General features: G+C 36.0%; 1 protein-coding gene across 13 annotated transcripts in view; it reads right to left on the bottom strand.

Annotated features, from left to right (window-relative positions):
- Positions 1-27,876, bottom strand: part of R3HDM1 (R3H domain containing 1) — a 197,991-nt gene that overhangs the window by 77,654 nt on the left and 92,461 nt on the right. For 6 of the 13 annotated variants that reach the window (XM_057551221.1, XM_057551226.1, XM_057551227.1 and 3 more), the window contains exons 4-14: positions 20,775-20,816; positions 20,215-20,304; positions 16,277-16,391; positions 15,140-15,218; positions 8,362-8,421; positions 8,138-8,278; positions 4,089-4,197; positions 3,904-3,999; positions 1,562-1,599; positions 1,428-1,478; positions 1,089-1,315 (exon numbers count right to left, since the gene is read on the bottom strand). In XM_057551221.1, the coding sequence (XP_057407204.1) occupies positions 1,089-1,315; positions 1,428-1,478; positions 1,562-1,599; positions 3,904-3,999; positions 4,089-4,197; positions 8,138-8,278; positions 8,362-8,421; positions 15,140-15,218; positions 16,277-16,391; positions 20,215-20,304; positions 20,775-20,816 (1,048 nt within the window). Of the gene's footprint in view, positions 1-1,088; positions 1,316-1,427; positions 1,479-1,561; positions 1,600-3,903; positions 4,000-4,088; positions 4,198-8,137; positions 8,279-8,361; positions 8,422-15,139; positions 15,219-16,276; positions 16,395-20,214; positions 20,305-20,774; positions 20,817-27,876 lie in introns of those variants that run through there. The other 7 variants (XM_057551224.1, XM_057551231.1, XM_057551228.1 and 4 more) reach the window with 5 other exon arrangements.

The following is a 27,876-nucleotide window of genomic DNA, read 5'->3' as shown; positions in this document are numbered from 1 at the left end:
CTGCAACTCCTGAGCCTGCGCGCTCTGGAGCCTGCGCACCGCAACGAAAGATCCCACGTGCCGTAACTAAGACTCGATGCAGCAAAGAAATATTAAAAAAAAAAAAAAAAGTTTTAATTTGGCTGTGTGTCTAAATGACTTTCTCACGACATGAGTAGTTTTTTTTTTCCTGTTATGATGACATGATGACTAAGTGACCGTTTATCAAATAAATGCATATTTGGTACATATGCATATTTCTTATATTCATAAAATTTACCTATCTTTAGCAAGAGTCTATCATATACACTAAGACATTTTAAATATCCACATTATAAGTTAAAAAGATGACAAGTGCAATTCACAAACCTTAAGAATTTAAAGTACTGAATTATAGTCAGAGATGAGAAAAATTTACTCTGTCACCTTCAAATTTACACCTCTTCCTTCAATTGTTATCTGTGTAAAACCATATATCTAGGCTTTACCTAAAAGGATAGAGAGAGAGCCATTTCTGCTGATTTTCATGCTTATTTTGGGATACAAATAAAGATCCGTGAGGATCCTAAAAGAGACGTGAACTTTAGTATCAAAGCCAGTGAAAGTGAAAAGAGAAAAATGCTAGGAGCCTAAAAGTTATGTAATCTAAAAGCAAAGAAGCTAGTAGAATGAGAATGCTATTGAAATTTCTACTTATCCATAATAATTACATTGTATTATATTTCTTTAGTTTTTAAATTCCTCAAAAACTTCTCAGCAATTTTATACTTTTTTTGGAATGGCAAATGAACTTTATCATGAAATGTACTCAATAATATGATAGTATTAGCTGAATTTCAGCTAATGATAGTATTAGCTGAAAATGCAATCAATGTTGACTAATCCTAGGTAAGGAAAGGTGCCTTCTGTAAATCTCTCTCACACAGAGAATAAATCCTAATGTCAATAAACATGTTACCTCTTAAGTACTTTGGAGGTGCTCAATGTACTGCTGGTAGGAATCCTATATTTTAGGATAATTACAGAAGCCACATGATGAATAAAGAGAGCTAAGACAACATTAGGGAAACTAATGTTTTGACTGCACAGTTCTAGACAGATATGTATACCTGTTTTTGAAAGCCTGCCTATGCTTTTGCTGCTTCCAGAACTATCACCTCTTGTCAGAACTGAAATTCCACTGAAGCTGCTGGCTTTGGTTACAGCAGGCTTGAAGTTTCGGAGAGAGCTGTCTGAATCTGTGCTGCTCCAGGGTCGTGGTTCAGAGTACTTCAACTCGTTCTCAGTGCTGCTTTGATGGCTATTTGTTGATCTCCCTGAAGAATCTTTATTAACTCTGTAATTTAGAAATAAAACTTTGAAAAGCTAATAGAGACAAAAAGGAAAACTATAAAAAAATGCTTTAAGTATTCAATACTGTGTACTGCACGAAAACATGTTTCCAATACCTAAATATCTGGCGCCTCTGCTGGGTGCTACTAGCATCCTCGTCTTGGATTCTGTTGGCATTTTCATAAAACATTTTTATTTTTATTAGCATCAGTGAGACACTTAGCAAAACAAATGTTAAAAAGCCCCTCACCTTTTGTCAATAATATAATTCTCTTGGGAACACAGGGACTAGAAAGAAAGAACAGATATAAAAAGTTGAGCATTTGTCAGATAATGCCATCTGGAAACTAATGATGACAACAAAAATCGTGTAATAATTTAAAAAAAGTAGTTACCCTCACCCCTCAAATCAAACATGGTGATAAGTTACAAAAATAAATGACAATAAAAAATTATTTTGGCTTGGAGATACTATGCTTATTTTTAACAGATATACATTTTTGAAGCCATTCATTTTTGTTGTACAAAGTAACCTGAAATTCAAATATCTAACAAGTGAACCCTTTTTCACTATTACATATTCGAAGTATACACCTGTCTGTAGATTCCACCTCCTTCACTCAACAAATATTTTGATCACCTGTGTTTTGGCAGTAGCTGTAGCAGTGAACAAGGAGCTACGCCTCAATGTACCTTACAGCCAAAATCCTCCAGTGCTATTAGCCTAACTCAGGCAACCATCTGTTTTGCATCTTGTATTATTACAACAGTCTTCTAGTTTTCCAGCTGCCAGTTTTGCTCTTTTCATCCAATTTAAACAGCAGAAGCCATAGCTATCTCTCTAAAATATCAATCTGATCACGCCTGTTCCCTCCTTAATAGCCCCCTTCGTTCTAGCACAGGGGTCCGCAAACTATACAGTCAGCTACCTGCTTTTGTAAATACAGATTCATTGGAACACAGCCATGTCCATTCATTCGTGTATTGTCTATGGATGCTTTCATATTAAAATGGCAGATTTGAGTTGTTGCAATAAAGACTATATAGCTTGAAAAGCCTAAAATACTCATTATCTGTCCCATTATAGAAAAAGTTTGCTGACCCCTGCTCTAGCTAAAAGCCCCAACCTCCTTAACTAGCTTTCAGGAGCAAGTCACCTGCTTCCTGCTTATTTCTCCAATTGAAACGTCCCTCAATTCTTGTCACCTAGGCTACAATCCAGGTACTCTGAATCTCTCAATTCCTCATGTGTCAAGTTCTCCTTTATCTCTGGCTCCCTGCAGATGTTGACCCTGGACACGGAATACTTCACTCCTTCAGTTCTTCTCTTGGAAGCTAACTCTCCCTCTCACTCCTCAATTCTGGTTTGTGGTGCTTCTCTGCTGTGTTCCCTGTTTTACCTTCACGTTTCTATACAAATCACACACCATATTGTCATTATCTGAATACTCATCATGGGTAAAGACCTCATCCATCTTACAAACTAGAGAGAGAAATAGATCTAGGTTAGGCTCTGAGTTCAGAAGACATGGGCTGAAATCCCAACTCTGTCATTTTCTAGCTGGATGATCCTTGTCTATTTTACTTAGTTTCCTGGAGTCTCAGTTTACTTATCTATAAAATAAAAACAGTGACAGTATCTACCATATATAGGGTTGTTTGGGAGATAAATTATTGTAAATGTCCATGGATATGTTCTCCAGTGCCCAGCACAGCACCTACTATACATGATCAATAAGATTTGTTGAATATTATAAACTTTTAACTGACAGTCTAGATTTTAATGTCATTTACTTTTTTTTTTTTTTTATACAGAGCTAACTTCTATCTCTGGCGGTATTAACACAAATTACATATATTCTTATATCCTTGACTAGTACCCAGTACTGCACAGAGCAGGTGCTTAACAGATATTGGTAAAACCAAACTGATTCTCCCTTGAATATATGCATAAAATAATGAGCCACTTAAAAGATCTCTTCCAGGACTTCCCTGGTGGTCCAATGGTTAAGACTCTAAGCTCCCAAAGCAGGGGGTGTGGGTTGGATCCTGGGTCAGGGAACTAAGATCCCACACGCCGCATGGAGCAGCCAAAAAGCAACAACAACAACAACAAAGATCTCTTCCATATAATCACTTATAAAGTGGAAAACAAGTATTAATCTGAAAAATCAATTAGCTGTATTTTAAAAGAAGAAACAACTTATTTATCAAGAAAAGTCCACTAACAAGTAGGATTTAGAGTACATGATTTTGTAGACAGTGACCAATGTTCTAAAAATCTCAACTCTGTGAGAAGTCTGGAAGAAAAAAATATTACATAAACTATACACTCAGTCTAATATACTACTCCTTAGTCGATCTGCTTTCAACTTTTGAAAAGTTTATACAACTGGTGCAAAGTAGTATTTTATAAACTACTAAATCATTAACATGAACAAGACAGACTGCAGTATTTCTAAAGGGGTGACTTTATATGTAACAAACGTAGTTAGAAGTATATGTGATCAATAGATTGAGGGAGGCGTGAACCCCTATAATGCAATTAGCATATATTTACACATGAAGACCTAAATATAAGTTAGAACATACATCTTGGGAAAATATTCGGTCTCTAGCTCTCTGGTACTCTTCTTCTCTTTCTTCTATAGATTTGCTTCTTCTGTCATCTTTCAAACGTATTCTCATCTGAAGAAAAGAGAACAATTAATATTGGGAAAATGGTCTGCTGGTATAAGTCCAGCACCCATAAAAATGCTCTAATCATGCCAGGTTACCTGGCTATCATCTTTGTCGAAGCTAGAGTTATCTCTCTTGAGGATATATCGTTTCTGAAAGTCTTCACCTTTATCATCCTTAATATGTTCATTAAATTTCTGATCAGGTCTAAAAAAAAAAGCAAGCAAAAACCAAGGGAACAAAAAAGATAATACAAAATATTTACAGAAAAGTTAAATGTAACATTTTATGGAAGGTGATAAATATAAGTTACCACTCACTAGTGCCATTAATAGATACTTACGTTATCTCAATTACTCCTCCAAACAATCTTATGAGAAAATATTAACTACCCCATGTCATGACTGAAAGGCTGTATGAAATACATTGTGGGCTCTGGAATTTGACTGCTAAGGTTCAAATACTCAGCTTTAACACTTAGTTGCTTTAGGACTTACACAAGTTAATTATTAACCTTTATTTCCCCTAGTTTCCTCATTTGTAAATAGGAATTACAGTGTACCTACTTCATAAGGCTGTTGTGAAGATGAAATGAATTAATAGATGACCAGCACTTAAAACAGTAAACACTCAGTAGAAGTTTGTTATTATTATAAATATTACTGAGAAAACTGAGGTTCAAATGGCTAAAGCAAGGGTCCAAGGTCAAAGGGCAAGTACATGAGTGAGCCATACTTGGAGCCCTGGTATGTAAGACTCAAAGCCTGTATATTGTCTTTGCACTGCCTCCTCTAAATCTAAGAAACAATTCTGGACAAAGAAAAAAGTATAGCACAGCATTTTATGTTACATTCCTATAGTACCTGGTTTGGTGTTAATCAAATATTTTGTGGCTGAATTTAATAAAGCTTAAGAGACTACTTCAAAATGCAACCAAGTTACCAAGAATTCATAATTACAGCAGGGTACATCTTTGTTTTTTTATTAATTGAAATAGGTTAAAAAGAGAAGTTCTTTTTTGAAGGTTAATGTTACGACCTAAAGTAATGATTATGAACTCTTAACAACATATTTTATGGCTGATTGGCCGGTCTTTCCTCTATGGAAATGTTGGAAGTTCTGCTGAGATCCAGAAGACAGACATAAGGTTGTTGCCCTTGGAAAATTACAATTATATAAACCTTCACTTTCTGAAATGTATTCTCAGCTTCAACAAATTAATCCATTCAACACTCTTGAGACGTAATACTATAAAACTGAAATATGTGATATATAAAAAATATATTTAGAGGAAATAAAGGCTAATTGAACCCCTAAGCAATTTTTTTACATATACTTTAAATATATATTATGTAGTCACATAATATATTATGAATGCCCTAAATAAATTTCTAAACCAAATAAACCTGAGTGATGACATTTTCAGCAAACTTGACCAGATATTTCATTATATGTAGTAATCAAGTAACACTTCTGAATATTTGTTTTAATCTAGTGAATTTTTAATAAAGTACTGTATCTACCTCCTGTCAAATGATGAAAAAGATTTTTTAAAAAATAAATTTATTTATTTTGTTTATTTATTTTTGGCTGCATTGGGTCTTCGTTGCTGCATGTGGGCTTTCTCTAGTTGCGGCGAATGGGGCCTACTCTTAGTTGTGGTGCGGTGGCTTCTCTTGTTGCGGAGCACGGGTTCTAGGCGCACGGGCTTCAGTAGTTGCGGCTCGCGGGCTCTAGAGCGCAGGTTCACTAGTTGTGGCGCACGGACTTAGTTGCTCCACGGCATGTGGGATCTTCCCGGACCAGGCCTCGAACCCGTGTCCCCTGCACTGGCAGGTGGATTCTTAACCACTGCGTCACCAGGGAAGCCCGATGCAAAAGATTTTAAAATGAGAATTATCTAAGTAAGCTGAAGAAATCTCTATTCTAAAATATACTTAGATAAGTGAAACAGAGCACATCTCCACATAAAGCGATACAGAGAACTAAAGAGAAAAATAAAAAGAGTAAAAAGATTTCATGACCAAACTGATAAGAAAAAGATTGCTTTCTTTAGGAATTTGAAGGATTATCTATTTAGTTCTGACAATGGCAGTATGTTGTTATTTATTTGTCCATGATTGCCCCATTTACTTATATCAACTATTTCTGTAGCTGTTCAAAATCACATTTTCTTATTCAAGGAATTTGTACTTGGGTGAAAAAAGAGATGGTTATACCAATATGAACTATAAGATTTAACCAAGAGCCTGGCAACTTTTCTAAGAGCAGCTGGATCCCCACACCAAACAGCATTAGCAGGCATTTCAGCTAACCTTAAGACTGTCTTACCTCTGTCTTTTATAGATGCCTGAATTTACTGCCCTGCAATCGCCAACTTCCCGCTCCAATGAGACACCCCAGTGGACACCGGGTTGTTGACTTCCACAACACCACTGGTTCAAGGCTGGAGCGGGTAATCTGCCTATGAGGAAAAGGCAAGTTTGTTTTTATTCATTGTGGAGCAGATCTCTAAGGTTTTCTGATTTACATCCTTCTTCATATTCCAGAAGAAATAAAATAAGAATACAGTGTAACTTCAATGATCTGAAATGTCTAGTAATAATTACGCTATTGATCCATTCTTCTTTAAGTACATCATAAACATCTGCGTTTAGCTAAACTTCTCATTATCTGGATAAAGAGAACCTTGACATCACCTGCAGCATTCAAATAACTGAGGTTACACTGTACTGAAAACCTTAGAGAGTCACCAGTCGAAATGTTAGTCAAAATGCCTGCTAATGTACACATGCTTGGGCATCCAGCAGCTCTGAGTAATGTTGAAAGGTACTGGTTAAATGAAGTAGAGTTCTGTTCACCTTAAGTCCAGCTCATATCTTATGGTTACTATCCCACTTTAGCCATGATATAAGTAACTAGGAAAAAGCTAAAAGATGAGGATATTTTCAAAAGACTGAAAGACAGACATAGGAAAATTAAATCAGATTCCCATTTGCAGGTAAAATTTAATCCCCCCAAAAATATGGGATCCTTTTCAAAGACATATGTCTTCATTAACTTAATTTTAGTTGTAGTAACAATCATTTAAAAATACTAGCTTCCACCAATATGTCTATTTAGTTGACAAAATACTGTTTGAAATGGAAGAAAACCAACTTAGTCAAGCAAACAATATGACAGCTACAAAGGTAAAGGCCATTATAACAAAAAGGAAATAAATGAATTTACTTATTCATTTATTTATAAACCGTGCAAACTGAAGGGTTCATAATAGACAGAACCCTGAGAAGTCTAGCTTCAAGGAAGGAAGAAAAACAATGAACTGAAAAGCTTTATGGCATCTGAAGCTGTCTGCTGCTCATTATCACAGATCCACTGCCGCCACACATGAAATTAATATAGAAAATTCTTTTGATAGGAAACCACCGCAAAGTATAATGTTAGCTGAACTCAACTGCATTAGCTTCACAAATAGGCAAAAGAGGTACTGTGAACATATTATAATTTTAGGTGCCTCTGCATTGGGCCTTTTGCTCCCAAATATCAGCACTGATTATCTATTTCACCATACTACACAGGTATCACTTTTTAAAGCAAATGATTCCTCTTAACTCCTTAAAATTTCTTCCTCAGTCAATTACACATAGCCCAGAAGGGTACAAAACATTATGGATGATACTGGATTAACCAATAAGTCTCACCGTCCTGAGATTTGTGGAAGAAAAGGAGCAAAAAACAAAGGTGGAAAAGACAGTAAACTGATAGAAAATTAATTAAATGTAAGGGTGTTAAAGTTTGCTCTCTTTTTTTTCTTTTTCTTTTAAATTTGCCTGAGGTTGGCCACAGGTATCTAAATTATATTAATTAAAAAATCTATAAGAGAATGGTTATTAAACATTACTGATATTATGACCTTTGAGGGTTTTTTTAAACCCATCCTCATTCATCTGTCTTATTTCAGTCCAGACTGGTGCATTTTACATCTTGTGAGTTAAATCTACTTTTTGGTCCTGTCACATAAGGTTGTCACGAAGCTGAATTAGGCTGCTAAAACATGTGGAAAACCTGAGATAAAAGGTGCTACAGAAAGATAAAGTAGTATCACACACATAGATAATATATAACTACATTTCTTGATACTTACATTCTTGTATTGCTAGTTTTGTTTACTATGACAGACTTCCCACTCTGATCAACATTGTGGTCTAATCCAAAGTAAGCAGCGACTCTGTGTAATAGCATCCTATGGTAAGATGTCATTGGGGGGAATTTTTTACGTGGAGACCTAAAAGTAGAAGAAAAACTAATTTAGTAAATCTTGAAGAACTGTGATGACAATTTATTTTCTTGTTAAAGGTTAGGACTTACTCATTATTACCAATGAAATCTAAAATTTCTTGTTCCAATTTCAACAGCATCATTCTGTCCCTGAAACAAAATATGAAAACTCTTATATGTAAAATTTAACACTGACCTAATCATATCATAAATGTTGAATTTACAGGGCTATTTTTTTTTTGGGGGGGTAAAACCTGTATATTGAAGAACATCACAAGCTTGATGCTAGAATGTTTACATGCTTTCCAAAAAAAAGTAATATTTTAAAAGAAAGATGACTTTAAAATTTTATGGAAAATTTCACACATACACAAATGTAGAGAGAATATCATCCAATTTCAACAATTATCATCATGTGGCCATTCTTAAAACAGATATATCTTGATCTGCTAAATATTATTGTATTAGATTCTGTTCTGCAAATGTATGGATTATAACAGCATATTAGTCCTTCCTTACTCAATAAAGCTAAGAGGTAGCAGGAAAACAGACATCTTTAGTTAGGCTCATGACTTTGTTATCATCCTGAACTCCATAGAAACAGTACTCTAAAGAACATGCAATGCCAGTTAACAACAGGAATACTCCTATGGGAATCCAATGCTAGTCTATAAATGGAACTAGAGCAGAGAAGTATGAACTATATTACTAACTCTAATTCAGAAGGAGAGGACTTTTCAAATCATTCTGAAAATCACTATTATATATTTTTAAGACTGGGAATTGTTCCCACAAAAAATCAAAATGAACCAAAGACCTCCAACATGTAAAATAAATAAGGACGCTAAGGAACACCTGCATGTGCTCCTTTAGACCACTAGGGTCCTATTTAGCACACTTACAAAATAAGTTACTGGTACCACTCCCCAAAGGACCCCCTTGCTCACACACCAAGAACATGGCTCAAGAGAGTATTCCTGTGCTCACTGTAAATGTCATGCGCATGTGGGAAAAACAAAACAAAACAGAAACAAAAAAAAAAACCTCAAAGAACCTTAAAGCTAGAAGTAGCTTTACAGATCATTCAGTTCTGTTCCTAAAATTTTATAGATCAAGAAAACTAGCCCAAGAGGTTAATGTTTCTCTCCCAAATAAACACTATATAGTAGATCCCTCTCAAATTTTAAAAGGAAACAGTGTCCCCTGCTTAAGTTGCCCGAAAGTCTATACATCAGCTCTGAGTTTGATCTTCTCTCTATATTGTGGAAGAAGTCTTATACAACTGAGTAATATTAACCATACATATTTTTATATCAGTTGAAAAAAATCAAGAGAATAACAGCCTATGTGGTGATTTCAAACCCAAAGCTGAAAACAGGATTACATTTTAACTCAAATTCTAGCAACATTCAATTTTGCTCCTGAACCTGTTTCTCCTTTAGTATTCTGCATTATCAGCAAGTGGCACTACCTTTCACTTGGCATATTGTACCAGAAGCATTTTTGGCCCGTTACTGTGCTTTTTAAAATCCTCCTGTGCAGTTAATTACTATTGCAAAATTTATCTATCTTCAATCTATTTTTCTTCTATTTCTACTGCCACTACCCTGGATCCAAGCAATTAAGATCTCTGACTTGACTACTGTAATAGTAGTGTATTATCTCTGTATCTTCCCTTGTTCCCTCCTAATCTATTATACCTGGAGCACCCATAACAATCTTTTAGAAACACACATGTGAGCGAGCACATGTCATGGCCTTGGTTAAATATTTATCACAGGTTTCTCACTGCTCATAGGTTATAATTGAACACCTGTAATGTGGCCTACAAGGTGGGCATGATCTGGTCTTCATCTACCTCTTTAGCTTCTTTTCCTGCCCGTTACTCACAAAACTCTTATCATTTTGGCTTATCCCTGTAATTGCCAAGCTGGTTCCTTGAACAGGCTGTTTCCTTTGCCTAGGACAGCTTCTTATATTCTTTCTTAGAACCTGTTTCTTTCATACCTTTAATAGCGTTTATCACAATTACCATTATATAGTTATTTGGACTATAGAGAGGAGCTCAACAAATTTGCGTGGAATAAATTAATCAGATTATTTCATCCATGTCTTTTAATATTTTTTTCCTTAAAATTTTGGGGGAGGATGGGAAATTTTTACTTCATAATGTTTTCCCCAAAAAAGGACTTATTTACTTAACTATAAGACCCTCTTTTCTTCTAATTTTTTTGGGGTCAATTTGTCTTGAGATGATATAATTTTCAGTAACTTTCCTAATGTATTTTATATACTGGTTGCAGGGGAAAAAAAGGAATCTGAGGCAGGCAACTTATTCAGCATTCATGAAACAGTGCATTTAAATTCGTTTCCTCTGTTTGAGCACAACAGCAGGCCTAAGATAGGTGAAATGTTCTTCAGTGAATGAACCGGCATTGAAAACAAATTTCCGTTGTCTCCATGAAAGTAAACAAAATCTAACGATTTTACTAGCTATTGATACAAATTCAGGTTTTTATTTTTTTTTCCTTTCGCATGTAGACCTATGGATTGCAGAGGATTTTCTATTATTACCTGGGCCACTTATTTAAATAAGTTTCCGTGCTTAGTTTACGAAATTTTCAGTTAGTAAAAAGTAGAACTTGTTAGGAAAATAGTTTTCCTAAGTTCTCAAGATTTACACTTCCTGCCTGTATCATATAGCTATGTATGTATATGATACATGTATGTATGTATATGATATATCTATAGCTTGGTCCAAGTTTCCAAATTTTCAAATCTGTAATCAAGGTTAGATATTTTGGTAATGGCCGTAAGTTAAAAATTAATAATCCTTTATAGAAGCATTACATACATCAAACTAACAGATCCACAAATTCCTTTTCTTAAGGCATAAGGTTTATTAGCGCATGAACCTAAAAGTAGGCACACATTGAACTTATCATATAACCTTTAAAAATAGACCAATAAATGCTGTTTATTTATTAAAGAAATAATAAAAACAAAGATCTCAATCAAATTGACCAATAAACTACTACCTAAAGTGAAAATGAAGGGGCAAGAATCTTTTAGTTACCAGTGTTCTAGTCAATATACCAGAACTGACTTCAGAGAAAGTGTGTGCAGCTGGTATACAAGTGGCAAATAAAAAAGAAGGAAACAACAATGCTTCCATCTGACCACCCCCTTCCCAATGTTCCACATGACCTGGGTCAAATATCTGCAACAGGCAAGAAATAAGATGATTTAAACATTACCTCCAGTAAAAGTAATTTTAGAAAATATTTCAAACAGAACAATTGTATGATATTCCCCAGAACAATACAGTTTACTTTTACAATATCCATTCTCAGGATTTATCCATGGGGCTGCTCCCCTCCATTAGTGATGTAATATAGTTGCCTATATTGTCCATGTTTCTTTAGTACACTGTGGAATTTACACAAAATGGGTATAAAATCAATACAAAAACAGGTATAAAAACCATGTGAGTGAGTGTAATCTCTATCTTGGACAACTTCAGGTTCCCGGGTTCTAATCTAGTAATGACTAGTTATTATAGTTTCCGATAATATTTCTTGAAACAGGAATTCCAGATAAACTGTTATTTAACACCTGAGGTTAAGTTTATTCATTGGGATGAGAACAAGATAAAAGATTAATGATCTGAAGAAAAAATTTGAAATAAAACGTTAGCTGAATTTTAGTATCACTAAAAGTAAATCTGCTTAACATTTAGAAGAAATCTCTGAGCAACATTCAATCTTGAAAGCGCTAATTCAAATTTGTCAGACTTATTACTAATTTTGTGCCACGTATATCTGGCAATTAATTGTGTGTTTCATTGAGAGAACACTGAGCCATCAATTAGGCAAATTTTGTTTCTCACAAAATTTAACATTACCTACAACTTTCTAATCCACACTGACTTTAGTAATAACTTATTCATTAGCCATTACATGAATGATTCACCTATATATTTATTCAAATAAAAATGCATACACAGAAGGATTAAAGTTGTAATACATGCTACACAACATGGATGAACCTTGAAAATATTATGCTAAGTGAATGAAGCCAATCACAAAAGACCACATACATATGATTTCATTCACATGAGATATCCAAAACAAGGAAATCTGTAGAGACAAACTAGATTAGGGTTCAGGGCATAGAGAGGTGATAGTAAAAGGGTTCAGGGTTTCCTTCTGGGGTGATGAAAAAGTTCTAAAATTGATTGTAGTGATGGTTGTACGTATCTGTGAATATACTAAAAACCATTAAATTGTACACTTTAAAAACACATATGCAGATAACTTTAAAACTTTTTCATTTGTAGAGGAAAACAAGAGAATTGCACAAAAGAAAAATATTTTGGAATGTATAAATATAGATTTCTATATTTGTCCTTATTGATGTCTCTCCTACAGGTTCAGAAGAAAGAAAAATTCTGCCTGTTTAAGATCCCATCTTGTTTTACACAAACTAGCTATGTATTTTCTACGTTACTCCTATTCCTTAATCTATTGAGTTCTAGTTTCCACCATCCTACCGCAAATGAAATGGCTTGTTAGAACAGCCAACAACTTCCTAGTTCCTCAATCTAATGGATTGTTTCGTTTTACCTTTCATGATACTGTTGCCGATTGGCTGACTTCTAAGACAAGCGTTCTCATGATTCTTTTGCAATCTTTAACACCCATGGTCTCTTCCTTCACATCCACCCTTAACAAGTTGTCTTTCCACAGAATTTCGTCCTTGTCATTTATTGCATCTCCCTGGGCAAACTCATACAAAGCCAGAGTCACCTCTACTGAAGACTGACGGCTGCCGGTAAGAGCAGCCAGCCTCATCTACCTGAAAACCAGAGCCTTTTAACTGCCGACACACTTCATCTCACTGTGGCTTTCCATCAGGCACCTCAAACTATACTCATTTATAACAGAACATGCCTTACTCCATTCAGGTTTGCCCTTATTTACTTCCCCTGTTAATGGGACTAGCTGTCAGTCCAGCCAGAAATCTAGCAGCTGTTCTGTTCTGCTCCAACATGCCACTACTCTTCCATATCCAAATAATTACCAAGTCCTGCCACGGTATTTCTTTGATGTCTTTCGAATGTGTCCTTTCCTCTCTATTCTTCTCTGTGTTCACCAACCCACAGTCCTTGCTTATGAACTTGGCCCCTCACTGACAAAGTAATCTTTCTAAAACACAAATCTCAGTATAGCATCACCCTTTTGAAAATTCTGTCATGACTCCTCCACGAAGCATGCCATACTCAGTATTTCTCAAATGATGAACTACTGGCATCTCAAGTAAGACTATTTTTCGTCGATCACTGCATCCCTAGCTTACCAGTAGCACTCCTTACTCACTCACCACCCCAGTGTGTTGGTACTATCCTAGGTTGAGGACAACTGCATAATCTGCCTTCATTCCTCAACAATGCCCTCCGCCTCATTTCCTAGAATCACTTGCCACATGCCTCCCTGCTAGAGCCAGAGTGTACAATCTCGTCTTTGCTTGGATATGCCACCTCTCTCTCGTACGACCGTGCCCTGGCGATGCTCTTGTCTCCCTCGTGCTGCTCATTTTCCAGTTTAAAGCACTCTGAATTCAAGACTCAGCTCAGGCATTATCTTTTCAGTGAAGCCTTCCCATATCCTTTCAGAGGTTGGGATCCCCTCCCTGTGTTTTTAAAGCACCCTGAAAAACTTCTTTTACAACATCTATTCTATTTTAATTACATATCGTGGGTTTTTTTCCTAGCACACAGACAGTGAATATTTTAGGGTCAGAGATTATATTTTGTTCATCTTTATACCTACAATGTTTAGCACAATGCTTAGCACATGACATATACCCAACAAATGCCTGTTCAGTGGACTAATGAATTCATCTTTCAGTTGGGACCACTGAGGAATAAGTTTGCAGAGTTGACTGACTTCTTCCTCACCTCACACTTACACACCTTCAGCCCATACTACAAGGAGACCACTTTTCATTTTGGTGGGTCTCCTTTTGGGGTTTATGTTAAATGTAAAATAGGAAATCAAGATGGTACTGAAACAATAAATCCTGAATGAAATTAAAGGTGTATCTTGAAGCAGGACATGAGATAAGGCTCAGTGATACTAAAGAGAGTTGTCTGTTTTCTTTCATGTGCACCTACCCAATGAACTGAAGATTTCACAAATTTTTACTACCACTCTGGGAAGCTAACATCTGGAGGAGGGGTTCTTAACCTTCAAGTCTTCTACCCCATGAACATGTTGGTCAGATATGTTGTGGATAAACCTGTCTGTGGGGAGACTGCCTCACTGGGGTCAATGACCTGCCAAAAAGCTAAATCTATTTATCTAGTACCTTGGCAAAACAAAAGATTTCACAATTAGTTAAAGTTGTGACTCAAATAAACACCTTAAAAATCTTTGGGTTGGAGGTTTATAAACTAAGCAAGAAGAAACAAAAATTCTGCATTCAATTAAGTCCAAAAACTTGTTATAAGTGAATAGACTAAGTTATCTGGTTGAGTGCTTTATCATGAGGTATATTTCTCTCTCTCCTATTTCATGATTAATGATAACTCTTCATCTCAATTAAGAGTCAAAATAGCTTGGTGATTCTGTATTTCCCCAAATTCCTACAGAGTATGAATTATCTTTATATCATGGTGATATACATAATGCAAAAAGATATTTATACATGTGCATATAGAGGCCAACAACATCTTAGCCCTAAGAAACTAAAATGTTTCTGGTGTACTTTAAATATTTTAATCTTATTCTAACTCAGTAATGAAAACATATATAACAAAATTATGGTACTCTAGAAGCAATGTAAACCTTATAAATTTAATTTTTACCTGGGATTGTTTTTTAATGTATTTACTAAAAATTCATGTAGATCTATGCCAGTTGAATCAGTGTATTCTTGACTGGAATCTAAAAAACAACAACACAAAAACCCAGTATAAAGTTGTTTGAAACAAATCCCTTTCCCTTTACACATGATGTATATTAAAATAAAATGAGATGCCCCACATTGAAAAAAAACTGACAAAGTAGGAAAATGGAATTTATGATGAATTCAGATGACCACAATTTTGCTACTCCCATATAACGAGCATGACATGGATTTACGTAACTGTATGTCTATGTACATTCTTAAAAAAATTTATCTCTCAAATGTGCCAGTTTAATTTGTTCTGAATTCTTAAAGATCCTTTTATATACTCACCACAATCCTCATATTCAAAAATGTCTCAAGCAAAAAATCAGAATGATTTAGACAATTAACTACATTTGAAGCAAATTGAGTCTGCTTAGTTCAGTTACAAATATAAGTGCAGGCAATAATTTGCAGATAGGCAGGAACTGTAGCTCGGAAAGAATATTCAATTAGATTTGATCGGGTCTATCACAAAAAGCTCGCTTTCAAAATGTTTCTTTACAAACATTCATGTTTATTTCTTCGCCTTAAATGTAATATCCTTATGCTGTTTATAAAACTGGTCAACATAACTGGGTCTATAAATTAAAAAAGCATTTTTATAGACGTGTAATGATATATGATGAAGTCCCTTAAAATTTATTATAAAAGATAAACATTCTGGGTTTCCAAGAATATTCTTACTGGATACTGAACATTTTGGCATCAGCTCTCTGTATCATAAGGAATTAAAAAAAAAAATTTTTAGTGGAATCAGTATTCAAGTTATAGTGATTCCATTATTTCAATACAAGAGACAGACCAATAAGTGATCATGACAGTTACCTTCCTTGGTGACGTCTGCATGTGTTGCAGTTTTTGGGCTAAAGCATCTTACTGATGTTCAGAACTGTCTTATGCCATTTTGCCCAGAACACTATCATCCCTTCGGTCTGTTCGAGATCATTTTTAATAGAAATACACTATGTAAAATTATTCAAGGGGTAAAGGATGGAATTATCGACAGTAAAACTCAAATTTCGTCTAAAAAACACAGAAATAAATTGCAAACCTCTTGATAACATTTTTCTGGGCAACTTATCACTGGCTTTTTCTTTTTCTGCTTCATCTTTTGAGGGCTTCTCCTCTTTTTCAAATGATTGTGTTAACTGGATCTGAATTTTCTCCTGTTGGAAGGTAAAAGCAGTTATTAAGTGAAAATATAAAGTGATTCAGTTAATACTTCACATTTGTATTTTTTTGAGTAATACAAACTTGTATGGAGAAAAAGATTTTTATTTTATCCAATTAGATTCTTCAAACTAGAATACAACTTAAAATATTTTTACCGTTTTAATCAACTCTTGATAAAAAATGTTAAAATTAAGGCTTTGAGTTGAATTTATCAATTGAAACATATCCTGAAAATTATCTTAGAGAAAATAAATGTTTTTTTAAGAATAGTTTAAATGAATCTACTTGTAAAACCCTTGGAGGATCAGAACAAAGGTCTTTTTAACCTATTTTGTTGTGCAATGGAGATGCCACGGTCAAGCAAAAGTATGATAATTATCATCAATCATGACAGTAGGAACATATGAGAGTCAGGTCAACACTTATCAAAAAATACTTTGAAAAAAAATACTTTGAGTGTCCATTATAAATTCATATTTCTTCATTTTCTTTTCATATAAAACTGTAAATAAAAACTTTCCAAAACCAAATCCCCGACTTCGGTTATTTCCTATTTGAGCCTAGTATCACTGCTCCTCCGTCAATCACCACAAAGTTGTTTTAGAAAGATTTCAAACAAAAATTGTTTTCCTTAGTGATATATAATATTTACTTGTAAAGTAACCATATTCTCTAAGACTGAAAAGGAGAACTATGTCTACATTTTATTTTTGAAACAATGTCATTATATGCAATTTCAGAGCCCAAAGGAATTACTGGAAATTAATTCATATAGCTCAAATAGATAAAAATCACATAGCTCTGTTTATTCAGGCAAACTTATAAAGAAAGGCAGACTAAATTCCAGACCATTTCTACTAAAGATAAAGGTACAGCCTATTTGCAGGCTAAATTACTGTATACAGTTGTTCTTTCGAGATGAAAAATATTAATCAATTACTTCGCTTTTCTAGGTGAGGGTTGGTGGTGACGGTAGGCGCAATAAGTCAATATCGAAGAAGATATAAATTTCAGGATTCTTAAACTTGCAGCCACCAGGATTTCTATTACACATTTTCTCCCCACATAATTTTTTTCAAAATAGTATTTGGCAGAAGAATTTCAGATCAAATATATACATATTTTTTCCTATGGGGTTGCTGACTGCTTTTTTCATCTTTTTTTCAACTCTGCTTCCCATTCCATCCCAGTTCAAAGTTGTGCTCAGGATATAGGACAAAAGCTATGCACTGGCAATTTCCACTAAAATGATGAACACCTGCTTTAAGTCCTCCTTTGTCTTGTTTACAAAACCTCATATGTTAATCAACGTCATGCGTTCATCAACCAGTCATTTTTCTCATTATGACTCATTTTCTAATCCACTTTCCTCATTCTTTTTTAACTGTAAAACAGATATTTAAAAATGAATCCCAGAACTATGTTTCAGAAGTAGAATATTTAGAAGTTCTCCTGACTTACAGCTTCTATTCCTGTTACTCAAGGATAATCTATAAAATCCTGGTTGGAAGAAAAGATTTCACATTTAGAACTTCACTAAAAGGCACTTATAATGACTATCAGATTTCATTTCTAAATTCTCTTTCTAAAGTCACATATTTTAATTACAGATATTAAACTATTTTATCAAGATGAACTGTATTTAAAAATCCAGTATGCATAATGTACTGAGGCTTGTCTTCAGATGGTACTGAGCCCTTGTTTTCAGTAGCAAATAAACAAGACATATTTTAAACGCCTAAGTCCTTATACACGAACTCTCCTGACTATAAATAACTCAAATGAGAGCAATATCTCCATAGGTAGCTGTAATTCCTTTACTCTTCACTCTGTAATTGACATCATTTATTGAGGTCACTTCCCTCTCATTAGCTTTCATCAGACACAAATGACATCTCTCTTTTAATTGCCTCTCAACCTTTCGAACAATGAGTTTTATTCCAGATTAATTCCTCAAAAATCACATTCTGAAGCAAGCATTATTAGTTGGAAAGTATCTCTGCCGTCAAGGATTAGATACCAGTACATTTTACAAGAAATAACTTATTTTCCAATTCCCATTCAGGTGCAATTTAGTTAACTCAAGACTGGGAAAGAGACTTTCTATTAAAAAGAATATCTTTTGTTCAGAGAGGGTAATAATAGGTTATTATCCTAAAAGAAAAAGTTAAGTGTATCCAAGAGAAATTGAGAAAGACTATATTACGTGGAATAACTGAACTCTGGCATAACCACCTTATTCATTATCCAAATGCTGTAACTCAGCTGTTTTGAACAATATATACATTAAAATACAACATATACTCCTTATATTAATTTTTTCTCATAAATTTTCACTAGACAAATTTATGAAGTACTATAAGAACCCTCTCCCCCTTTCTGCCTCCCACAATAATTTTTCAGATAGGTGAAATGTACCAAATAAAACCAAAGATCATGTTTGTTACAGTTGTTCTCAAAAAAGGCACCTTTTCTGGCCTAACAGTCTTATGAATGCCTGACCCTTCTCATTTCCTCTATCTCCTTGGACTAATTATTCCATGAGGCTAAGATGGTGTAACATTTTGGTCAACAAAACGAAGAAAGTAATTTTCAAGAAACATTACATTGCCAACTGCTCCACCCTGAACAGGTGCATTCTTTACTCTGAATGTACAAAAGAAGTTTTAAAAATCAAAAGTAAATTTTGAACCCTATGTTGCTTGACACTTGAACAAACTTCAAAGGAAACTGATATTAAGTGTTTTTCATTGACAATAAATAATCTATCAAAAAACCGTCCTTTTCTTATAATTCAAAGACAGAGTTGTAATGCTTTTAAAAACAGAACTCATTCTAAATATGTGACAACTATCTTCAGTATCTACAGTAGGCTTTTGACGTCATCATCTTCTAAATCAAGGCAAAGCATAACAGTCTTTGCTTGAATTGACAAACGTACAATTAGCATAAAAAAAAAAAAGACATACAACCTGTCATGGCTTTTTTTCTCTTTTCCTTTATTCAGTCATGTGTGTTAACCACAAAATTGCCTCAATTCTTTGGAAACTAATTGTTGGAATACAGAGGGATTTTAGGTTATTCAAACTCTTAAAAAGTAGAACAAGCCACAAACAGCCCAAGTTATCACATTGATAAACACTGGTAGAGGGTCCAAAAATAATTATATGTAAATGTCCAAATGTAACATAAGACAAAGATCAATCCATAACTGAAATTAACAGAAAAGTAAAGTCATAGCATTAAAAAGAATATAAAAAGCAAAAAACCAAACTATTTGCTTGAGCCTTGTTAGTTCTATACTTTGCAAACATAGACAGAAGAGGAATTAGAAATATTAGACAACTATTAAAGCCACGCTAATATGAAAACTGACTTCACCACGCATTCATGTTAAGTAAAACGATATGTAAGCAGAAGTCTTAGGTAGTCTCCTCTTCACACTCGAGGTGTTTGACAAATTTCTAAAAGCCAAAATCAAATTTGGGCAAATTCAAGGGCAAATTTCATCACAGTCACATTAACTGGAAGTACTACTTTAATATAACTTTTCCATAACAACTTATAATTCCCTTAAAGCCATATTCTCAGTTAATTATATGATCTCTAAGTTTTTCCAGCGAGAAATCATTGCACTAAGCCTTGGACTTAGTAGTTTCACTTAGCAAAAACATATATAACACACGTACATGCACATACAAATTTTATTTAACATTATGAAAAATTTTCTCCAGGAAGCAGGTTTTTCCATATCTTTAAATAATTAATTAATTTTTTCTTTTCTTTTTTTTTGCTTATTGTTTTTGTTTTTTTTACCTGGTTCTCCTGTGATATCTCTGCTGTAGGGGGTGGTGGAGATTCTTCACACACTGCAAGGCTCCGAACTAGCTTTAACTTTGAGCTTGACTAAAGAAAAGTATTTAAAATTAACACTACATTCCATAAATCTAGGGCATATCCAAAAGCCCCCTAGAGTTTCTTAAGTTTCTTTATAATAGTTTCTGCCATGTACAGATGTAGGTGAAATGTGCAAGTTAAATATATCATTAAATACCATTAAAACCTTTTGTTATGAGGGAAAACAATAACTGCAGTTTTGAAAATAATAGCAATAGCAAGAATGGGAATAACTCCAATCTCAAAACCCAAAGAATGATGAGAAAGCCATTTTCTCTACAGATGAAGAACCATTAAAGATATAAAAGCAGTGCACAAAAGCGACTAGGCAAGACAAAAACCCCAAATAAAACAAAATAAGCTTTCTGCCCCAAAGAAAATATGACAAAACTAAACTGAATGCAGTGCTCTATGAAAACAAAGATTCATCAAGCATGAAGGAAGGCCCTTGGCATGCCAGCACAAAATATTTACTATACCTTAGACCTTTTTCCTGTCTGTCCAAATGACTGCAGTGGCCGCTGAGTACACAAGAAAGATTTGTATTAAATTTCATACTGAAACAGAAAGATTGCTTCTTAGTTCATAATCCTAAATCACAGAGAAACTAACTGCACAAAGAATGGAAAACGAGGAAACCAAAGTTGGTTTCAAGTAAAGAAGTATTGATTCCTCTCAAAAGCACACTTGCAGAAGATTCTCTAAAATCCTTCTGTGGGTTGGCATGTTCTTTAAGTGAGAAAATAGCCACAATTTCTGTGTTAATTGAGCTAAATTGAATTTATAAGGTAACTTCTTAGACAGTAGCTAAATAAAATATACTTCTTTGGTATTCTATAACATATTTAGGGGGAAAAAAAAAACCCCACAAAAGTCCTGAGGAATTTTAAGTAGCTGTGCTCAGCAAAGTTCCAAACTTATTAAGGAGAATGTTTCAAATGCCCATTGAGTCAGAGTACAACCACCTCTCTTCTGAGCCTTTTCAGCACTGTACTTCATAGTACACCCCCAGTTTACTAGCACAGAATCCTACTTGCCTAATCTAGGGTAAGGCAATGAAGCAGAAATGAAGAAAAGTGGGCAAGGTTCTAATATGTATGTTCAGCTTGACCACCAGATCGTCAATCACGTGAATGGGGAACCCACTGGGGTGAGTAGCTCTACTCTGTGATACCAGGCTTTGGCTTGGGAAAGCAGCTGAAGCCCCTGTGAACCAAAGCCAGATAGGTTTTCTTTCCTTCCACTTCCTTCTAATCTACCTGTATAACACCAACCCCAAACAGTACAAGGTCCAGGTATCTATCATTTATACTCAACGCCAGGGAGCCAGTTTGGTATCAAACATAAAACAAAGTCCTTAATACCTAGATTAGTATGCGTCACATATGAAAAAAAGCCACCATTTCATTCTAACATCCGAAAAAGCCTTCCCTGTAGACCAACAGAAATGAGAATCTACGGTACCAGGGTGTTCTGTCTCCCATTTTGTGAGGCCAAAGTTCTTGAGATAAGAAGCACTATATTCTTGGTATTTTTGACCCTGGATTATCCAACATTAAAAATCAGCAGTAACAACAACAAAATGAAAATAGAAAAAAAAAAAGAAAAATGATCCTCTGTTTCTTACAGAGAAGAAAATGGTACAGATGCACGCACAAATGCACACGGCATTACTGCCTAAGAGAGCTTTTACATGTTGGTCCTGTCTTCTCTATTTACTCACTTTTTAAATTTATTCAAGAGGATTTCTGTTACTCCCAACTAAAAATAGAATTAAAAGAAGTTATGTTACATAGAGTAAGGGTTTACAAGAAAAAAAAAACCAGAGAAAAATCAATAGATGAATACGAGCAAAATGCACATGACTAAATGAGTTCTAAGGCAGCAGAAAACAATTTACAATTTACTCCAGTCCTCTGCTTTAATCCCTTATAATTCTACGTATCAAGGGCACAGCACTTTCTCTTAAAAGTTTTTTTAAAAATAAGAGAGATGATTAACTGGCAAGTAAAAGCTGCATTCACATGTAGGACTGGATTTAAATTTCTGGCTTTGCTTCTTACAAATAGGTGACCCTGGTCAAGCTACTTTTACCGGTATAAAAGTTAATATTGTTTGTATGAATACAAACAATATTAATTAATATTGTTTGTATTAATTAATTAATATTAATTAATATTGTTTGCATTAATTCTCAAGGTTCTTGAAAAGGTTCAGTGAAAGGGTAGATTTAAAAAAAAAAGTGGGGGGTTTTGGGGAGGCTGCATATTATCCCTACAGTAATGGTTTAGAATTTTCAATGACTTATACATGCATTAACCATCTCAGTTTTAATTCATAAGAAGACTTTGATGAAGATTAAAAAAAGAAAAAGCAAAAAGGGGTAAAATTATCTCAGTGTGACTTAATATGTTCCAAGTTCCTGCTGTAAGCCAGACTCTGTGCCAGGCACTAGGCCTATAAAGATGAATAAGACACAATTGTTGGTCTCAAGAGCCTTATAGTCCAGGATCAGAGTTACTAAATAGTCAAACAGAACCCAGGATCTTTCGAATCTTAGTCCTGTGTACTTTATATCAAACACCTATAAAAAATCTTGTTGTGAGTCAAATACTACTTGTGAGAGAGAGAATTCTAAAGATGGCCTCCTAACAGTCCCCTCCTCTGGTAATTTAATCGAACTCCAATCTAAAGAATGTTGTGGGCTTGGAAGGAGAAGATGGCAGAAGAGTAGATGCGGAGATCACCCTCCTCCCCACAGATACATCAGAAATACATCTACATGTAGAACTGCTCCTATAGAACACCCACTGAACACTGGCAGACCTCAGACCTCCCAAAAGGCAAGAAACTCCCCACGTACCTGGGTAGGGCAAAAGAAAAAAGAAAAAACAGAGACAAAAGAATAGGGACGGGACGTGCACCACTGGGAGGGAGCTGTGAAGGAGGAAAGGTTTCCACACACTAGGAAACCCCTTCGCAGGCGGAGACTGTGGGTGGCGGAGGGGGGGAGCTTCGGAGCCACGGAGGAGAGCGCAGCAACAGGGGTGCGGAGGGCAAAGCGGAGAGATTCCCGCACTGAGGATCGGTGCCGACCAGCACTCACCAGCCCGAGAGGCTTGTCTGCTCTCCCGCCAGGGCGGGCGGGGGCTGGGAGCTGAGGCTCGGGCTTCGGAGGTCGGATCCAAGGGAGAGGACTGGGGTTGGCGGCGTGAACACAGCCTGAAGGGGGCTAGTGCGCCACAGCTAGCTGGGAGGGCGTCTGGGAAAAGGTCTGGAGCTGCCGAAGAGACAAGAGACTTTTTCTTGCCTCTTTGTTTCCCGGTGCGCGAGGAGAGGGGATTAAGAGCGCTGCTTAAAGGAGCTCCAAAAAAAAAAAAAAAAAAAAAGGAGCTCCAGAGACGGGCGCGAGCCACGGCTATCAGCGTGGACCCCAGAGACGGGCATGAGACGCTAAGGCTGCTGCTGCAGCCACCAAGAAGCCTGTGTGCAAGCACAGGTCACTATCCACACCTCCCCTCTCAGGAGCCTGTGCAGCCCGCCACGGCCAGGCTCCCGTGATCCAGGGACAACTTCCCCGGGAGAACGCACAGTGCGCATCAGGCTGGTGCAATGTCACGCTGGCCTCTGCCGCCGCAGGCTCGCCCCGCATCCGTACCCCTCCCTCCCCCCAGGCCTGAGTGAGCCAGAGCCCCTGAATCAGCTGCTCCTTTAACCCCGTCCTGTCTGAGTGAAGAACAGACACTCTCAGGTGACTTACACACAGAGGCGGGGCCAAATCCAAAGCTGAACCCTGGGAGCTGTGCGAACAAAGAAGAGAAAGGGAAATCTCTCCCAGCAGCCTCAGAAGCAGCGGATTAAAGCTCCACAATCAACCTGATGTACCCTGCTTCTCTGGAATACCTGAATAGACAACGAATCATCCCAAATTGAGGAGGTGGACTGTGGGAGCAAGATATATTATTTTTTCCCCTTTATCTCTTTTTCTGAGTATGTATGTGTATGCTTCTGTGTGAGATTTTGTCTGTATAGCTTTGCTTTCACCATTTGTCCTAGGATTCTGTCCGTCCATTCTTTTTACTTTAAAAAATTTTTTTCATAATAATTATTTTTTATTTTAATAACTTTTTTATTTTATCTTACTTTATTTTATTTTATCCTCTTTCTTTCTTTCTTTTTTTTTCTCCCTTTTATTCTGAGCCGTGTGGATGAAAGGCTCTTGGTGCTCCAGCCAGGCATCAGGGCTGTGCCTCTGAGGTGGGCGAGCCAACTTCAGGACACTGGTCCACAAGAGACCTCCCAGCTCCATGTCATATCAAATGGCGAAAATCTCCCAGAGATCTCTATCTCAACACCAAGACCCAGCTTCACTCAATGACCAGCAAGCTACAGTGTTGGACATCCTATGCCAAACAACTAGCAGGACAGGAACACAGCACCATCCATTAGCAGAGAGGTTGCCTAAAATCATAATAAGGCCACAGACACAGCAAAACACACCACCAGACGTGGACCTGCCCACCAGAAAGACAAGATCCAGCCTCATACACCAGACCATAGGCACTAGTCCCCTCCACCAGGAAGCCTACACAACCCACTGAACCAACCTTAGCCACTGGGGACAGACACCAAAAGCAACGGGAACTACGAACCTGCAGCCTGCGAAAAGGAGACACCAAACACAGTAAGATAAGCAAAATGGGAAGACAGAAAAACACACAGCAGATGAAGGAGCAAGGTAAAAACCCACCAGACCAAACAAATGAAGAGGAAATAGGCATTCTACCTGAAGAAGAATTCAGAATAATGATAGTAAAGATGATCCAACATCTTGGAAATAGAATACAGAAAATGCAAGAAACATTTAACAAGGACCTAGAAGAACTAAAGAAAAAACAAGCAATGATGAACAACACAATAAATGAAATTAAAAATACTCTAGAAGGGATCAATAGCAGAATAACTGAGGCAGAAGAACGGATAAGTGACCTGGAAGATAAAATAGTGGAAATAACTACTGCAGAGCAGAATAAAGAAAAAAGAATGAAAAGAACTGAGGACAGTCTCAGAGACCTCTGGGACAACATTAAACACACCAACATTCGAATTATAGGGGTCCCAGAAAAAGAGGAGAAAAAGAAAGGGACTGAGAAAATATTTGAAGAGATTATAGTTGAAAACTTCCCTAATATGGGAAAGGAAATAGTTAATCAAGTCCAGGAAGCACAGAGAGTTCCGTACAGGATAAATCCAAGGAGAAACACGCCAAGACACATATTAATCAAACTATCAAAAATTAAATACAAAGAAAACATATTAAAAGCAGCAAGGGAAAAACAACAAATAACACACAAGGGAATCCCCATAAGGTTAACAGCTGATCTTTCAGCAGAAACTCTGCAAGCCAGAAGGGAGTGGCAGGACATATTTAAAGTGATGAAGGAGAAAAACCTACAACCAAGATTACTCTACCCAGCAAGGATCTCATTCAGATTTGATGGAGAAATTAAAACCTTTACAGACAAGCAAAAGCTGAGAGAGTTCAGCACCACCAAATGAGCTTTACAACAAATGCTAAAGGAACTTCTCTAGGCAAGAAACACAAGAGAAGGAAAAGACCTACAATAACAAACCCAAAACAATTAAGAAAATGGGAATAGGAACATACATATCGATAATTACCTTGAATGTAAATGGATTAAATGCTCCCACCAAAAGACACAGGCTGGCTGAATGGATACAAAAACAAGACCCGTATATATGCTGCCTACAAGAGACCCACTTCAGACATAGGGACACATACAGACTGAAAGTGAGGGGATGGAGAAAGATATTCCATGCAAATGGAAATCAAAAGAAAGCTGGAGTAGCAATTCTCATATCAGACAAAACAGACTTTAAAATAAAGACTATTACAAGAGACAAAGAAGGACACTACATAATGATCAAGGGATCGATCCAAGAAGAATATATAACAATTGTAAATATTTATGCACCCAACATAGGAGCACATCAATACATACGGCAAATACTAACAGCCATAAAAGGGGAAATCGACAGTAACACAATTATAGTAGGGGAATTTAACACCCCACTTTCACCAATGGACAGATCATCCACAATGAAAATAAATAAGGAAACACAAGCTTTAAATGATATATTAAACAAGATGGACTTAATTGATATTTATAGGACATTCCATCCAAAACAACAGAATACACATTTCTCTCAAGTGCTCATGGAACATTCTCCAGGATAGATCGTATCTTGGGTCACAAATCAAGCCTTGGTAAATTTAAGAAAATTGAAATCGTATCAAGTATCTTTTCCGACCACAACGCTATGAGACTAGATATCAATTACAGGAAAAAATCTGTAAAAAATACAAACACATGGACGCTAAACAATACACTCCTTAATAACCAAGAGATCACTGAAGAAATCAAAGAGGAAATCAAAAAATATCTAGAAACAAATGACAATGAAAATACGACGACCCAAAACCTATGGGATGCAGCAAAAGCAGTTCTAAGAGGGAAGTTTATAGCAATACAATCCTACCTTAAGAAACAGGAAACATCTCAAATAAACAACCTAACCTTGCACCTACAGCAGTTAGAGAAAGAAGAACAAAAAAACCCCAACGTTAGCATAAGGAAAGAAATCACAAAAATCAGGTCAGAAATAAATGGAAAAGAAATGAAGGAAACAATAGCAAAGATCAATAAAACTAAAAGCTGTTTCTTTGAGAAGATAAACAAAATTGATAAACCATTAGCCAGACTCATCAAGAAAAAAAGGGAGAAGACTCAAATCAATAGAATTAGAAATGAAAAAGGACAAGTAACCACCGGCACTGCAGAAATACAAACGATCATGAGAGATTACTACAAGCAACTCTATGCCAATAAAATGGACAACCTGGAAGAAATGGACACATTCTTAGAAATGCACAACCTGCCGAGACTGAACCAAGAAGAAACAGAAAATATGAACAGACCAATCACAAGCACTGAAATTGAAACTGTGATTAAAAATCTTCCAACAAACAAAAGCCCAGGACCAGATGGCTTCACAGGCAAATTCTATCAAACATTTAGAGAAGAGCTAACACCTATCCTTCTCAAACTCTTCCAAAATATAGCAGAGGGAGGAACACTCCCAAACTCATTCTACTAGGCCACCATCACCCTGATACCAAAACCAGACAAAGATGTCACAAAGAAAGAAAACTACAGGCCAATATCACTGATGAACATAGATGCAAAACTCCTCAACAAAATATTAGCAAACAGAATCCAACAGCACGTTAAAAGGACCATACACCATGATCAAGTGGGGTTTATCCCAGGAATGCACGGATTCTTCAATATACGCAAATCAATCAACGTGATACACCATATTAAGAAACTGAAGGAGAAAAACCATATGATCATCTCAATAGATGCAGAGAAAGCTTTCGACAAAATTCAACACCCATTTATGATAAAAAGCCTGCAGAAAGTAGGCATAGAGGGAACTTTCCTCAACATAATAGAGGCCATATATGACAAACCCACAGCCAACATCGTCCTCAGTGGT

The sequence above is a fragment of the Balaenoptera acutorostrata genome, chromosome 8 (assembly GCF_949987535.1).
Source record: "Balaenoptera acutorostrata chromosome 8, mBalAcu1.1, whole genome shotgun sequence".
NCBI classification, from domain to species: domain Eukaryota; kingdom Metazoa; phylum Chordata; class Mammalia; order Artiodactyla; family Balaenopteridae; genus Balaenoptera; species Balaenoptera acutorostrata.
The sequence above is the reverse complement of the archived record's forward strand: the minus strand, read 5'-3'. Positions and strand labels throughout refer to the sequence as shown.